General features: G+C 38.6%; 1 protein-coding gene across 1 annotated transcript in view; it reads right to left on the reverse strand.

Moving 5' to 3' along the window:
* LOC306792887 (toll-like receptor 5) overlaps positions 1-4,145 on the reverse strand; it is a gene marked incomplete at its 5' end in the record, with an annotated part of 5,932 nt that extends 1,787 nt beyond the window's left edge. The window contains 3 exons of the mRNA XM_079290248.1: positions 225-313; positions 1,221-3,504; positions 4,098-4,145. Coding sequence (XP_079146374.1) covers positions 225-313; positions 1,221-3,504; positions 4,098-4,145 — 2,421 coding nt within the window. The remainder of the gene's footprint in view (positions 1-224; positions 314-1,220; positions 3,505-4,097) is intronic.
* Between the last annotated feature and the right edge of the window lie 13,358 nt (positions 4,146-17,503).

A 17,503-nucleotide genomic window follows, 5' to 3' on the forward strand; every position in this document is an offset into this window, starting at 1 on the left:
GAATGGAGAAAAAGGCCGTTAGTGAAAGTCAAGAACTGTCTATTTTTTATTTTCATTAAAAATTGCACAGCACCAGTTTTCTACCCTTTGTGTAACAGTCAATTTAACGTTTGATTATTTTTTTTAATCACCCATGATCAATATTTTTGTGACAATGGATCACATGACTACTTGTGCGTTACGGCCTGGGTGTAAAGACAGTAACTCGGCGGCCTTGTACACACCTTCCCCACCACCAACATGATCAGTACGTTGGTCAGCTCCTCCAGCATCCGGCCCTGGGCCAAAGTGAACGCCTCCAGGCACCAACCATCTAGAGAGAGACGCCACCCAGTTAGTTTCTTCAACCTCCGCCTTTGTCAAGGTTGAAAGGGGTAATAGAGGAGTAATAACGAGTGAAATAATTAAACATTCACAACAACAAAGGTGTAGGAGTGTGACTCAATGGCCCATTGACTCCAACTGAATGCATGACGACGAACATCTCTTGTTCCGTCACGGCAGGGTCGCACAACTCTGGATCGCCGGGAAAGTGATAGGCATGACTCGACGTCGGGTTGTGTTTCTCCAAAAGTTTATTTTTGCTTTAACAACTCTTCGCAGCTTTTTTTGCGGCCCCGCCGCATTTACCCACATTCAAAGAAATGACAGGACTCATTCAGTGGTGATCGTTAGATGATAAGAACAATTCCATTTTTATATCTGTTGGTCAAATTTTACGCTACAGTCAGCAGATATTTAGCTTAGCTTAGCATTAAGACTGGGGGAAACTGTTAGCCTGGCTCTGTCTGAAGGTTAAAAAAAGACCTCTAAAGCTCACTAACTATCACTGTATCAATAACATTGCACCTACAGTATAACCGAAGTGCTAAAGCATCAAGTTGTGGTTTAACAGGAGGTTGGGAGCCGGATTATTTCTTGGCAGGGAGGAGGGGACTTCCTCAAGTCTCTGCTGGCTGGCTGGCAATGTCACATGACTCATATGTCACTGTGCCATGGCCAAGAAAGCAGCCAGGTGAAAAGTGTCAGCAAAAACAAACATATAGGAGAACAATATGGATCTTCTCATCCAACTCTCGGCTAGAAAGGAAATTAGTGTACCTTTTAAAATGTGAAACTGTTCCTTGAAAGAAAGGAAATAAAATATTTCATGGTCGAAAATTAAGCAGACTTATGTAACTTTGTGCCTGTTACGACAACTGAAAGTCAGAAAACCGTACCCTTAAGGAACTCTTTGGAGACAACGCACACGGTCTTCCTGCTGCCCCAGATGGCATCTCTGATGTTGGAAAGGTGATCCTCGCCTGGCAGGAAGTCTCTGGCCTCGAAACAGCAGCGGAAGAGGTTCTCCTCCGAAAACTGGTTATCCAGCTTCTTCAGCAGAGCAGCCTCCACCCAGCCATAGTCGTTGTCGCTAAAACAGAGGAAGGCATCGTGCTGCACTTCGTCCACGGGAGTCTTCGGGCCCTCGAGAACCCTACCCACGACCTTTTTGTAGATGATGAATATGCGCCCTCGGAGACGGGCGTAGACGATCCCGCTGAGGACCACGGCGAGTATGAGGAGAGCAGACAAGAGGAAGAAAGCAAATTTAAGATCTTGGACGGCCTTTTCGTCGTCTTCCTCACACGGTTTGACGATCGTGGAGTATTCCAGCAGAGGACGATTCTGGAGAGCGGCTGGGAACTCACACCTGTACTCCTCAATTGGGCTCAGGAAGGTTACATTCGTCGTGTTCAGCCACTTCGCGAAGCTCTCCAGACTGCAATCGCAGTGGAACCGATTCGCAGCCAGGCTGAGAAAGCTCAGAGACCGTAAAATCGCCGGGTCCGGGGAAGCTAAAAAGTTGTTTGAGAGGTCGAGTCTCTTCAGGCCAATCGGAAAGATGTCCGGCTGCAGATAGGTTAAAGCATTGGACGAGAGGTCGATCTCTATGATCGAGCCTAGGCCGCGGAAAATCCCTTGCGGGAGAGTCGCAAGTGAGTTCAGGCTTAAATTAAGACCGAGCAGATTCTCTAGATTATCAAAAAGGTCGAGGCACTTCCCCTGCGCCCAAATGGTATGCAGGGAACTGCCGTGAAGATCCAGCACTTGTAAACTATTACTACGAGGTACAGTAACTTTGGGACTCTGTGTGCACCACTTGATGGAGTTGCCCCCATAGAAGAAATTCACGAGATGATTGAAATTAGTCAAAATATCATAAACGTCCTCCAAGTCAGTGAATCTGTTGTCTGCAACATCTACGTGGATACTGTTCTTTCCCAATGCAACGATTTTACTTAAAGATTTCAGTTTATTGTCCCTCAACAATAGATACTCTAAATTTGGTAACGACGCCGGAGAACCCAGGTCTCGCAGTGAATTTCCAGTCAGATATAACGCTCTTAATTTTGGAAGACCGCTGAATGCTTTGTCTCCTAATGCACCAATGTGGTTGTTGGATAAATCCAACACCCGAAGGTCCATCAGATTGGTGAACGTGTGAGAGTATATTTCCCCCAGGAGGTTGGAGGACAGGTTGAGCAATCGTAAATGTCCTTGAAGACCGGCGAAGGCATTTCTGTTAATCTGATTGATTTTGTTCATGGAAATGTCAATAATGATCGCATCCTTTAGAGGACTTAAAAAAGCCTCATGCAAAGCAAATATACGGTTTTTAGACAGATCCAAAATGGTAACTGAACTGTTCACGAGGCCTTGGAATGTGCTTTTATCTGGGTCGGGAAGGTTGTCATATGAGAAGCCTTTGCCGATGTGTCCAGAGAATAAAAGGTGATCAATCGGAGTACCCTCTATTGCTTTGAAAAAGTGCCTCGCTGTGTTCATGCTAAACCCATTGCTGGATAAGTCAAGGGTTTTAAAACCCATCCCTCTGAAAGGGTTACCGCAGCTCTCCCAGTCAAAGCCTTCACTATAGCTGGTATAGAACTTATTGGATTGCAAGTTCAGGAGTTTGAAGTATTTCCCCTGGAAACCAACAAGATCATCTTCACACAATCGTTCAATCTTATTCAATTTAAGGTTTAGCTGTGTGAACTTTGAAAGTCTTGAAAAGAACAGTCCCGGTCGAACTCTCACTATTTTATTACCAAAGAGGTCGAGCGTTTCCAGGGACAAAAGCGGCTGCAGATAGCTGTCTGCTAGTATGGAGTCTGCCAGATCGCAGTAATCCAAGAAGAGCTGTTGTAAATTGAACAGTCCTTCGAAAGCCCCCGGCTCCATCCGAAGGCCAATATTGAAGCCTAGCACCAACTTTTTCAATCTCCTCTGCCTGAGGAAAGAGTTGTTCCTGATGACGAGCTGCACACTCTGCTTTCCGAGGTCTAACTCCTGCAGCTGCTCATAGCTTCTGAGCGAGCTGCTGTTGATCTCACTGATGTAGTTCATCTCCAGGTAGAGGTGGGTGATGTTGGGAGGCAGAGCAGGAACACTGTAGTGCCACCGTGAGGCGCAATTGGCCACAAGTCCGTTCAAAGTGCATGATGGGTAGCATGTGGGTACCTGCAGGTAGGAGGGTTACATTAGTTCTGTAAATTGAAAAAGGACCGAACGTTATAAGTTAAACATTTTAGGGAAATTTGCCCTTTTGCTTTCTGGCTTAGAATTAAATGAGAAGATTGATACCACTGTCTCCTCAACGGCAAATATGGAGCTGGAACCAGTAAACGGTTCGCTGAGTTTAGCATTAAGACTTGAAATCCATACAAAACATGATATTGAGTGAGCTTTAGGTTAGCAGAATGGATTTCTGTCGGGCAGAGACAGACTAGCAGTTTCCCCAGTTTGAAGTCGTCGTGCTAAGCTAAGCTAACCGACAGGTGGCAGTAGCTTCATATTTATCATACAGATATGAGAGTGGTATCAATCCTCTCATCTGATTCTCGGCAAGAAAGTGAATAAGCATGTATTGAATTTGAAAAAGCATATTTCCCAAAATATTCAACTTTTTTCTTTCTTTATTTATGAATCTGAATTATATTGCCTTAGGATAAAAAATTATATTTCTGATTGTTATCTTCTTACTGTTCAGTTTGAGAAAACAGACAAAATACAACTTCAATGATCATGAAACAATCTAAATGTGAGACACATACCTGCAGGTATAATCCGATGAACAGCGACTGAAGAGCCAGGGTCCACATTCTGTCCGCGCCCTAACAAGATGTCCAAAGAGGAAGTGAAAAGCTTAAAGAACGGCATGTTGTTGCATTGGCTCAGCAGGGAACATATAGCAGAGGACAGGTAGGTATTTGAGCATGGAGTAAGGTCTGTAGAACAAATATTGTTTGCTTTAGCAGGTTCATAGTTCGCTGGTGGAGCTTCAGCGTCACACTGCTCAGTACACAACCATTCATGTCGGACATGAGCTTTAATAACAAAGCTCTATTCGAATAGCTGACATATTTGCCTCGAGCAAATAACTGTGTCCTATTGTAAAATTCTAAAAACTCGGGGGGAAAAACCCTAGATAGTTGCACTGTGGGAAATGTAGGCGTTGCAGGTGTAATTCAAAGTTGACTCATTGTAGTCACTATAGCTCAGCCTCTGCTACATCATTGATGGCAAACTCTATATGCTCAATTATGACCAGTCTCTTTTTTAACCCTCCAACTTCATGGAACTGCAAACATTGGTTAAATACCTCTTTAATAATTACAACTGGGTAATACTACTAATTCCGACTAACTTTAAAATATGTTACAGAAAGCAGACATACTTTATTTTATATATATGTCCTCCCAATTATGTGTAGTAGTGTTAAAATAAACGGTGTGTACCCCTAATAATAATACTTCACATAATAATACTTTTTAGTGAATAAGGGGGCGGGGCTGTACTGCGGAATGTGTTTTTAGAAATACGCAACACATAAGTTGATAACTTGTATCATAACGGCGCTTCTCCTGCGCACCAACACCATTACACAATCATGTTACAGCTATGAACGGTGTTAGCAGCGTCACCTTCATATCTGCAGGCTAAGAGCTTTTACAATAAAAGCTGCTCCATACTTTTAAAGTTGTCGGTTTATTCACGTTACTGAGCAGGCAGCTGACGTTTATTGCACAATGTAGGCTGTTTTTAACAGCAGGTGTTCGTCGAAAATAGAGACATGTTCAAACACGTTTCAGGCCACAAATCGTATTTATGATAGTTTACAGCGATAATGAAGTGGAAATCTTACCTGTGGGTCGGTGTTGTGTGAACTGGGTCAAACCTCCCAGTGTGTCCTGTGTACAGAGGGACCCTCCTCCCTGCAGACCAGCCCACCGCAACACTGCTCCTTTCCCCGATAAGTATCTGCTCTGAGGCTCGTTATCATGCGTGGTTGTGATTAGCTGTCAGTGAGGCAAACCCAGCAAACTGACTCGGCTCCGGGTCCGCCCTGGGGGTATCATAGCTCCGGAACACATCCGCTAAACGGGTCCGGATCGGAGTCCACTTGCACAGCGGGACGGATCTGGAACGGATACGCATCAAAGATCTGAGAGACAGCGAGATCCTTCTTGTGGCACTGTCACCTCTGCGTCACTCAGCGTCAGTCTGTGTCACTCAGCAGTCTGTGTCAGTTCAGCAGAAAGATTCAGCTGTAGCAGGCGAGCATAGTTCGGCAATCGTCAAGAAGCTGCGGAGCTGAGGGGGCGGAGACACATTTCCTGAGACATTTCCTGAGAACACCCGTTGTTGTTACGACAGATCAGCTTCCATAAATCAGTTTTATGATTTTAGTTGAGTCACCGGAGCTCCCTGTTCTCTGTATGCATCCTTAGAGTAAGTACGTTGTACTTTTTTGTTTCTCATTCATTTTATTTAAGTATGATTTTGCTGGTTTTGCAACAAAATGGAACATAATACACTCTTTCCAAATTATTACTTTTATAGTCATTTACAACAATCGGCTAAAATAATGAAAATAAATCATCCGTTTTATAATCCTTTAAAATTATATATACAAATTAAAATTAAAATTAAAAGACATAAAATGTCCAATCCAAAAATACATGTTTGAAAATATCTTCACTCTTCCTCTGCTTATATGTATATGTATGTCAGTAGGTGACACAAGCTGCTAGAGAGTGACGCAGGGTGACGCAGAGTGACGCAGGGTGACGCAGAGTGACGCAGGGTGATGCAGAGTGATTACTTATATGTATATCTATGTCAGTAGTAGGGTTGGGTATCATTTGGGTTTTTTCCGATACCGGCGCTAAAACGATACTTTTAAAACGATACTTTTAAAACGATACTTTTAAAATGATACCGGTGCCTGAACCGGTACTTTTTTCTTCAAATTGAACAATATATTAACTGTTAAAGTATACTATAAATATAAATAAATACAAAACACTTGGCTTCAAACTGCAGCTTCAAACATTTTAACTATGAACAATATGTTAACTGTTAACAGTTTACAGTATACTTAAATAAATATAAATAAATACAAAACACACACACACTTTGTACACACACTGCAGCAATTATTTTGCAGAAATATGAGCATATTTTCCTCCTCTGGCAAAATACGACACGTCTCATGACTTTTTTTTATTTTACCAGTTACCCTGCCTGTATCCGCCCATGTCCGATTTGGACCCATTCATAAAGCAGCTCATTTGGCCCGGATCCAAAGCGGATCCATTACTCAAAACTACAGAAATATCTAAAATCAAGCTGACCAACATCTAGATTGCTCATTAAAAGTGTGAATACTCTATTAATAATAAAATGTTGAATTTATTCAAGACTTAAAATCTACAGTTACGCTGGAGAACATAAATGCATAGTTTGTGTAAAATCCCTCGTGCATTTATATCCAACAATGGACTCTGCAAGTAACAACAAAACCCTATATTCAAACATTTTAAAAACAGTCCTTTCACCAGCTTCCATGGGTTCTAATCCCAACTCTCCGTCCTGACTATCTAATAAAAGGCAAAAATTAAAAAAGAGGTAATTACAGCCTATATATTGAATAGGTATTAATGGAAAAAGAAATGTAACCATGAATAATATCAAAAACAGTTTTTTATTAAATTAAATCCATTTACAAGGATTTTAGAACATCACATGTATGACGTGTACAACATCACATGTATAACACATGTAGGCTTGTTCAGTAGGGATGCTGACAGTGGCACGCCTCCTGGAGCTTCCCACGTCTGCTGCCAGGTGGAACCACCTCATTGCTGTTTCAGAATCTCCTCATCAGTGGCTGCACGTGAGACATGATTCTTTCTGACGGCATCTGTGATCACACAAGCAGATGAGACAAAATCCCATGAACCCTCAGTGCAACATATAGCAGACATGCAGTCTAAAAGCTAGTGGCTGACTGACATTTAAAGGTTTGCTATGCTCTATTCAGAGCTAATGTATCACATAACTATTATATATGTAAATATATAGTCAAGTAATATCTACCCGAGCAGAGAATGAAGTTGCTGTTCAAATATTGAATTTAGCACCGTTAAAAAGGAAAAGATCTGGGAAACATGCTCATTTGAACACTATTTATTAAGACCTCTGGGGGACTTCAAATTGTTTTATTAAATGTTAGTTACTTACGCAGGAGCAAAGTCATCAACGCCATCTGGCTGAAGGAATTTTTCCCCATTTATCACTTTCCAGTTTATGCTCTTCCCAACATCATCACTGAACATGCGGGCAGGATGTTCCATGTAACCCATTTTGTATCATGTTCTCCGATAGTTGAGGAAATCTAAAATGGATCAAAAAAGTACTGTTAACATCTGATACTTTACAGAATGTTTTAAAATACATTTTCATCAAACAGGGTATTATCCAGTGTTAATTACATACAATAGTTCAAATCAAGATTGATTTGAAAAAAACTAAAAAACTCACCACACTCTTCTTCAGCTGAGAGATGGAGGGATCTTTAAGGCGTTCCTCAAAAAGCTCCACTTCCTCCTCTGAGGTAAATGGAAATTGTACTTGGTCATCAGTCACTTCAACTTCTTGTCCAGTTGACAGGCCCAGTCTTTCTATTCATTTTATCGAAACAAACAAACAAAAACAGATTGCAACCATTGTTTGTAAGGTGTGTTTTCTTGAAGCAAATATACAATATCTATTTGTTCTTAATTGTATTTATTTATTGGTACTTACTCTGTCTTTGTGCTTTCATAGCATGTCAAGTTCTCTTCATAAAAACACTCGATTCTATACACTATAAGATTGTATTTTAATAGATTAAAACAAATCTTGTTATTATAGCTCTAAGCGGAATCATATCATTAAAACTACTAGTGTTAGAAAGCTAAACAGGTTCCCTCTCCCTCTCAAATGTGTCTTTAAGTTGCTGTGAAAACATTTCCTTCAAACAACTGTGTATTAAAGTTTCTTACCTAAACTGAGGCGGGGGGTCCGTCTTTAGGGATCACGGATTGACAGCATTGACGTGTTTGTTACGTCCTTTCAGCGAGGTTAATGCTCTGAGGATGACATTGCAAACGTGTAAATCGCCAAATAAATCCATAATAGACCCACAATAAACTGGAAATGGAGACTGCTATACAGAAAATATACAGTTAATTGACAATGCATGTCTTAAAAGACTTGTCTTTAAAATCAATGCATAAATCAAAACAACCGAACAGGAAAAGAAACAAACATGGGCAAGATAAAGACAATGTCTTTGGAAACATGTAACATCTTTAAACTATCAAACTCACAACTCTTCACCCCCAATGCCGTAACTACTAGCCTACTACTGCTGCAATACTAGCCTACTACTGCTATAATACTAGTCTACTACTGCTATAATACTAGTATACTACTGCTATAATACTAGTCTACTACTGCTATAATACTAGTCTACTACTGCTATAATACTAGCCTACTACTGCTACAATACTAGGTTACTACTGCTACAATACTAGCCTACTACTGCTACAATACTAGCCCACTACTGCTATAATACTAGTCTACTACTGCTATAATACTAGTCTACTACTGCTATAATACTAGTCTACTACTGCTATAATACTAGCCTACTACTGCTACAATACTAGCCTACTACTGCTACAATACTAGTCTACTACTGCTATAATACTAGTCTACTACTGCTACAATACTAGCCTACTACTGCTACAATACTAGGTTACTACTGCTATAATACTAGGTTACTACTGCTACAATACTAGTCTACTACTGCTACAATACTAGGCTACTACTGCTGCAACACTAGCCTACTACTGCTATAATACTAGTCTACTACTGCTATAATACTAGTCTACTACTGCTATAATACTAGTCTACTACTGCTATAATACTAGTCTACTACTGCTGCAATACTAGTCTACTACTGCTATAATACTAGTCTACTACTGCTATAATACTAGCCTACTACTGCTACAATACTAGGTTACTACTGCTACAATACTAGCCTACTACTGCTATAATACTAGCCTACTACTGCTACAATACTAGGTTACTACTGCTACAATACTAGCCTACTACTGCTATAATACTAGGTTACTACTGCTACAATACTAGTCTACTACTGCTACAATACTAGCCTACTACTGCTGCAATACTAGCCTACTACTGCTATAATACTAGCCTACTACTGCTATAATACTAGTCTACTACTGCTATAATACTAGTCTACTACTGCTATAATACTAGTCTACTACTGCTATAATACTAGTCTACTACTGCTATAATACTAGTCTACTACTGCTATAATACTAGCCTACTACTGCTACAATACCAGGTTACTACTGCTACAATACTAGCCTACTACTGCTATAATACTAGGTTACTACTGCTACAATACTAGTCTACTACTGCTGCAATACTAGCCTACTACTGCTATAATACTAGTCTACTACTGCTATAATACTAGTCTACTACTGCTATAATACTAGTCTACTACTGCTATAATACTAGTCTACTACTGCTATAATACTAGCCTACTACTGCTACAATACTAGGTTACTACTGCTACAATACTAGCCTACTACTGCTATAATACTAGTCTACTACTGCTATAATACTAGTCTACTACTGCTATAATACTAGTCTACTACTGCTATAATACTAGTCTACTACTGCTATAATACTAGCCTACTACTGCTACAATACTAGGTTACTACTGCTACAATACTAGCCTACTACTGCTATAATACTAGGTTACTACTGCTACAATACTAGTCTACTACTGCTGCAATACTAGCCTACTACTGCTATAATACTAGTCTACTACTGCTACAATACTAGCCTACTACTGCTGCAATACTAGCCTACTACTGCTATAATACTAGTCTACTACTGCTATAATACTAGTATACTACTGCTATAATACTAGTCTACTACTGCTATAATACTAGTCTACTACTGCTATAATACTAGTCTACTACTGCTGCAATACTAGTCTACTACTGCTATAATACTAGGCTACTACTGCTATAATACTAGCCTACTACTGCTACAATACTAGGTTACTACTGCTACAATACTAGGTTACTACTGCTACAATACTAGCCTACTACTGCTATAATACTAGCCTACTACTGCTACAATACTAGGTTACTACTGCTACAATACTAGCCTACTACTGCTATAATACTAGGTTACTACTGCTACAATACTAGTCTACTACTGCTACAATACTAGCCTACTACTGCTGCAATACTAGCCTACTACTGCTATAATACTAGTCTACTACTGCTATAATACTAGTCTACTACTGCTGCAATACTAGTCTACTACTGCTATAATACTAGGCTACTACTGCTATAATACTAGCCTACTACTGCTACAATACTAGGTTACTACTGCTACAATACTAGCCTACTACTGCTATAATACTAGCCTACTACTGCTACAATACTAGGTTACTACTGCTACAATACTAGCCTACTACTGCTATAATACTAGGTTACTACTGCTACAATACTAGTCTACTACTGCTACAATACTAGCCTACTACTGCTGCAATACTAGCCTACTACTGCTATAATACTAGTCTACTACTGCTATAATACTAGTCTACTACTGCTATAATACTAGTCTACTACTGCTATAATACTAGTCTACTACTGCTATAATACTAGTCTACTACTGCTATAATACTAGCCTACTACTGCTACAATACTAGGTTACTACTGCTACAATACTAGCCTACTACTGCTATAATACTAGGTTACTACTGCTACAATACTAGTCTACTACTGCTGCAATACTAGCCTACTACTGCTATAATACTAGTCTACTACTGCTACAATACTAGCCTACTACTGCTGCAATACTAGCCTACTACTGCTATAATACTAGTCTACTACTGCTATAATACTAGTCTACTACTGCTATAATACTAGTCTACTACTGCTATAATACTAGTCTACTACTGCTATAATACTCGCCTACTACTGCTACAATACTAGCCTACTACTGCTACAATACTAGTCTACTACTGCTATAATACTAGTCTACTACTGCTATAATACTAGCCTACTACTGCTACAATACTAGCCTACTACTGCTATAATACTAGTCTACTACTGCTATAATACTAGTATACTACTGCTATAATACTAGTCTACTACTGCTATAATACTAGTCTACTACTGCTATAATACTAGTCTACTACTGCTATAATACTAGTCTACTACTGCTGCAATACTAGTCTACTACTGCTATAATACTAGGCTACTACTGCTATAATACTAGCCTACTACTGCTACAATACTAGGTTACTACTGCTACAATACTAGCCTACTACTGCTACAATACTAGGTTACTACTGCTACAATACTAGCCTACTACTGCTATAATACTAGGTTACTACTGCTACAATACTAGTCTACTACTGCTACAATACTAGCCTACTACTGCTGCAATACTAGCCTACTACTGCTATAATACTAGTCTACTACTGCTATAATACTAGTCTACTACTGCTATAATACTAGTCTACTACTGCTATAATACTAGTCTACTACTGCTATAATACTAGTCTACTACTGCTATAATACTAGCCTACTACTGCTACAATACTAGGTTACTACTGCTACAATACTAGCCTACTACTGCTATAATACTAGGTTACTACTGCTACAATACTAGTCTACTACTGCTGCAATACTAGCCTACTACTGCTATAATACTAGTCTACTACTGCTACAATACTAGGTTACTACTGCTACAATACTAGTCTACTACTGCTACAATACTAGCCTACTACTGCTGCAATACTAGCCTACTACTGCTATAATACTAGTCTACTACTGCTATAATACTAGTCTACTACTGCTATAATACTAGTCTACTACTGCTATAATACTAGTCTACTACTGCTATAATACTAGTCTACTACTGCTATAATACTAGCCTACTACTGCTACAATACTAGGTTACTACTGCTACAATACTAGCCTACTACTGCTATAATACTAGGTTACTACTGCTACAATACTAGTCTACTACTGCTGCAATACTAGCCTACTACTGCTATAATACTAGTCTACTACTGCTACAATACTAGCCTACTACTGCTGCAATACTAGCCTACTACTGCTATAATACTAGTCTACTACTGCTATAATACTAGTATACTACTGCTATAATACTAGTCTACTACTGCTATAATACTAGTCTACTACTGCTATAATACTAGCCTACTACTGCTACAATACTAGGTTACTACTGCTACAATACTAGCCTACTACTGCTACAATACTAGCCCACTACTGCTATAATACTAGTCTACTACTGCTATTATACTAGTCTACTACTGCTATAATACTAGTCTACTACTGCTATAATACTCGCCTACTACTGCTACAATACTAGCCTACTACTGCTACAATACTAGTCTACTACTGCTATAATACTAGTCTACTACTGCTATAATACTAGCCTACTACTGCTATAATACTAGTCTACTACTGCTATAATACTAGTCTACTACTGCTATAATACTAGTATACTACTGCTATAATACTAGTCTACTACTGCTATAATACTAGTCTACTACTGCTATAATACTAGTCTACTACTGCTATAATACTAGTCTACTACTGCTGCAATACTAGTCTACTACTGCTATAATACTAGGCTACTACTGCTATAATACTAGCCTACTACTGCTACAATACTAGGTTACTACTGCTACAATACTAGCCTACTACTGCTATAATACTAGCCTACTACTGCTACAATACTAGGTTACTACTGCTACAATACTAGCCTACTACTGCTATAATACTAGGTTACTACTGCTACAATACTAGTCTACTACTGCTACAATACTAGCCTACTACTGCTGCAATACTAGCCTACTACTGCTATAATACTAGTCTACTACTGCTATAATACTAGTCTACTACTGCTATAATACTAGTCTACTACTGCTATAATACTAGTCTACTACTGCTATAATACTAGTCTACTACTGCTATAATACTAGCCTACTACTGCTACAATACTAGGTTACTACTGCTACAATACTAGCCTACTACTGCTATAATACTAGGTTACTACTGCTACAATACTAGTCTACTACTGCTGCAATACTAGCCTACTACTGCTATAATACTAGTCTACTACTGCTACAATACTAGGTTACTACTGCTACAATACTAGTCTACTACTGCTACAATACTAGCCTACTACTGCTGCAATACTAGCCTACTACTGCTATAATACTAGTCTACTACTGCTATAATACTAGTCTACTACTGCTATAATACTAGTCTACTACTGCTATAATACTAGTCTACTACTGCTATAATACTAGTCTACTACTGCTATAATACTAGCCTACTACTGCTACAATACTAGGTTACTACTGCTACAATACTAGCCTACTACTGCTATAATACTAGGTTACTACTGCTACAATACTAGTCTACTACTGCTGCAATACTAGCCTACTACTGCTATAATACTAGTCTACTACTGCTACAATACTAGCCTACTACTGCTGCAATACTAGCCTACTACTGCTATAATACTAGTCTACTACTGCTATAATACTAGTATACTACTGCTATAATACTAGTCTACTACTGCTATAATACTAGTCTACTACTGCTATAATACTAGCCTACTACTGCTACAATACTAGGTTACTACTGCTACAATACTAGCCTACTACTGCTACAATACTAGCCCACTACTGCTATAATACTAGTCTACTACTGCTATAATACTAGTCTACTACTGCTATAATACTAGTCTACTACTGCTATAATACTCGCCTACTACTGCTACAATACTAGCCTACTACTGCTACAATACTAGTCTACTACTGCTATAATACTAGTCTACTACTGCTATAATACTAGCCTACTACTGCTATAATACTAGTCTACTACTGCTATAATACTAGTCTACTACTGCTATAATACTAGTATACTACTGCTATAATACTAGTCTACTACTGCTATAATACTAGTCTACTACTGCTATAATACTAGTCTACTACTGCTATAATACTAGTCTACTACTGCTGCAATACTAGTCTACTACTGCTATAATACTAGGCTACTACTGCTATAATACTAGCCTACTACTGCTACAATACTAGGTTACTACTGCTACAATACTAGCCTACTACTGCTATAATACTAGCCTACTACTGCTACAATACTAGGTTACTACTGCTACAATACTAGCCTACTACTGCTATAATACTAGGTTACTACTGCTACAATACTAGTCTACTACTGCTACAATACTAGCCTACTACTGCTGCAATACTAGCCTACTACTGCTATAATACTAGTCTACTACTGCTATAATACTAGTCTACTACTGCTACAATACTAGCCTACTACTGCTGCAATACTAGCCTACTACTGCTATAATACTAGTCTACTACTGCTATAATACTAGTCTACTACTGCTATAATACTAGTCTACTACTGCTATAATACTAGACTACTAGTGCTACAATACTAGGTTACTACTGCTACAATACTAGCCTACTACTGCTACAATACTAGCCCACTACTGCTATAATACTAGTCTACTACTGCTATAATACTAGTCTACTACTGCTATAATACTAGTCTACTACTGCTATAATACTCGCCTACTACTGCTACAATACTAGCCTACTACTGCTACAATACTAGTCTACTACTGCTATAATACTAGTCTACTACTGCTATAATACTAGCCTACTACTGCTACAATACTAGCCTACTACTGCTACAATACTAGGTTACTACTGCTACAATACTAGCCTACTACTGCTATAATACTAGGTTACTACTGCTACAATACTAGCCTACTACTGCTATAATACTAGTCTACTACTGCTATAATACTAGTCTACTACTGCTATAATACTAGTCTACTACTGCTATAATACTAGTCTACTACTGCTGCAATACTAGTCTACTACTGCTATAATACTAGTCTACTACTGCTATAATACTAGCCTACTACTGCTACAATACTAGGTTACTACTGCTACAATACTAGCCTACTACTGCTATAATACTAGCCTACTACTGCTACAATACTAGGTTACTACTGCTACAATACTAGCCTACTACTGCTATAATACTAGGTTACTACTGCTACAATACTAGTCTACTACTGCTACAATACTAGCCTACTACTGCTGCAATACTAGCCTACTACTGCTATAATACTAGTCTACTACTGCTATAATACTAGTCTACTACTGCTATAATACTAGTCTACTACTGCTATAATACTAGTCTACTACTGCTATAATACTAGCCTACTACTGCTACAATACTAGGTTACTACTGCTACAATACTAGCCTACTACTGCTATAATACTAGGTTACTACTGCTACAATACTAGTCTACTACTGCTGCAATACTAGCCTACTACTGCTATAATACTAGTCTACTACTGCTATAATACTAGTCTACTACTGCTATAATACTAGTCTACTACTGCTATAATACTAGTCGACTACTGCTATAATACTAGTCTACTACTGCTATAATACTAGTCTACTACTGCTATAATACTAGCCTACTACTGCTACAATACTAGGTTACTACTGCTACAATACTAGCCTACTACTGCTACAATACTAGCCTACTACTGCTATAATACTAGTCTACTACTGCTATAATACTAGTCTACTACTGCTATAATACTAGCCTACTACTGCTACAATACTAGCCTACTACTGCTACAATACTAGTCTAGTACTGCTGCAATACTAGTCTACTACTGCTATAATACTAGGCTACTACTGCTATAATACTAGCCTACTACTGCTACAATACTAGGTTACTACTGCTACAATACTAGCCTACTACTGCTATAATACTAGCCTACTACTGCTACAATACTAGGTTACTACTGCTACAATACTAGCCTACTACTGCTATAATACTAGGTTACTACTGCTACAATACTAGTCTACTACTGCTACAATACTAGCCTACTACTGCTGCAATACTAGCCTACTACTGCTATAATACTAGTCTACTACTGCTATAATACTAGTCTACTACTGCTATAATACTAGTCTACTACTGCTATAATACTAGTCTACTACTGCTATAATACTAGTCTACTACTGCTATAATACTAGCCTACTACTGCTACAATACTAGGTTACTACTGCTACAATACTAGCCTACTACTGCTATAATACTAGGTTACTACTCCTACAATACTAGTCTACTACTGCTGCAATACTAGCCTACTACTGCTATAATACTAGTCTACTACTGCTACAATACTAGCCTACTACTGCTGCAATACTAGCCTACTACTGCTATAATACTAGTCTACTACTGCTATAATACTAGTATACTACTGCTATAATACTAGTCTACTACTGCTATAATACTAGTCTACTACTGCTATAATACTAGCCTACTACTGCTACAATACTAGGTTAATACTGCTACAATACTAGCCTACTACTGCTACAATACTAGCCCACTACTGCTATAATACTAGTCTACTACTGCTATAATACTAGTCTACTACTGCTATAATACTAGTCTACTACTGCTATAATACTCGCCTACTACTGCTACAATACTAGCCTACTACTGCTACAATACTAGTCTACTACTGCTATAATACTAGTCTACTACTGCTATAATACTAGCCTACTACTGCTACAATACTAGCCTACTACTGCTACAATACTAGGTTACTACTGCTACAATACTAGCCTACTACTGCTATAATACTAGGTTACTACTGCTACAATACTAGCCTACTACTGCTATAATACTAGTCTACTACTGCTATAATACTAGTCTACTACTGCTATAATACTAGTCTACTACTGCTATAATACTAGTCTACTACTGCTGCAATACTAGTCTACTACTGCTATAATACTAGTCTACTACTGCTATAATACTAGCCTACTACTGCTACAATACTAGGTTACTACTGCTACAATACTAGCCTACTACTGCTATAATACTAGCCTACTACTGCTACAATACTAGGTTACTACTGCTACAATACTAGCCTACTACTGCTATAATACTAGGTTACTACTGCTACAAT

This window comes from Melanostigma gelatinosum, assembly GCF_949748355.1.
Source record: "Melanostigma gelatinosum genome assembly, chromosome: 19".
Classification (NCBI taxonomy): Eukaryota; Metazoa; Chordata; class Actinopteri; order Perciformes; family Zoarcidae; genus Melanostigma; species Melanostigma gelatinosum.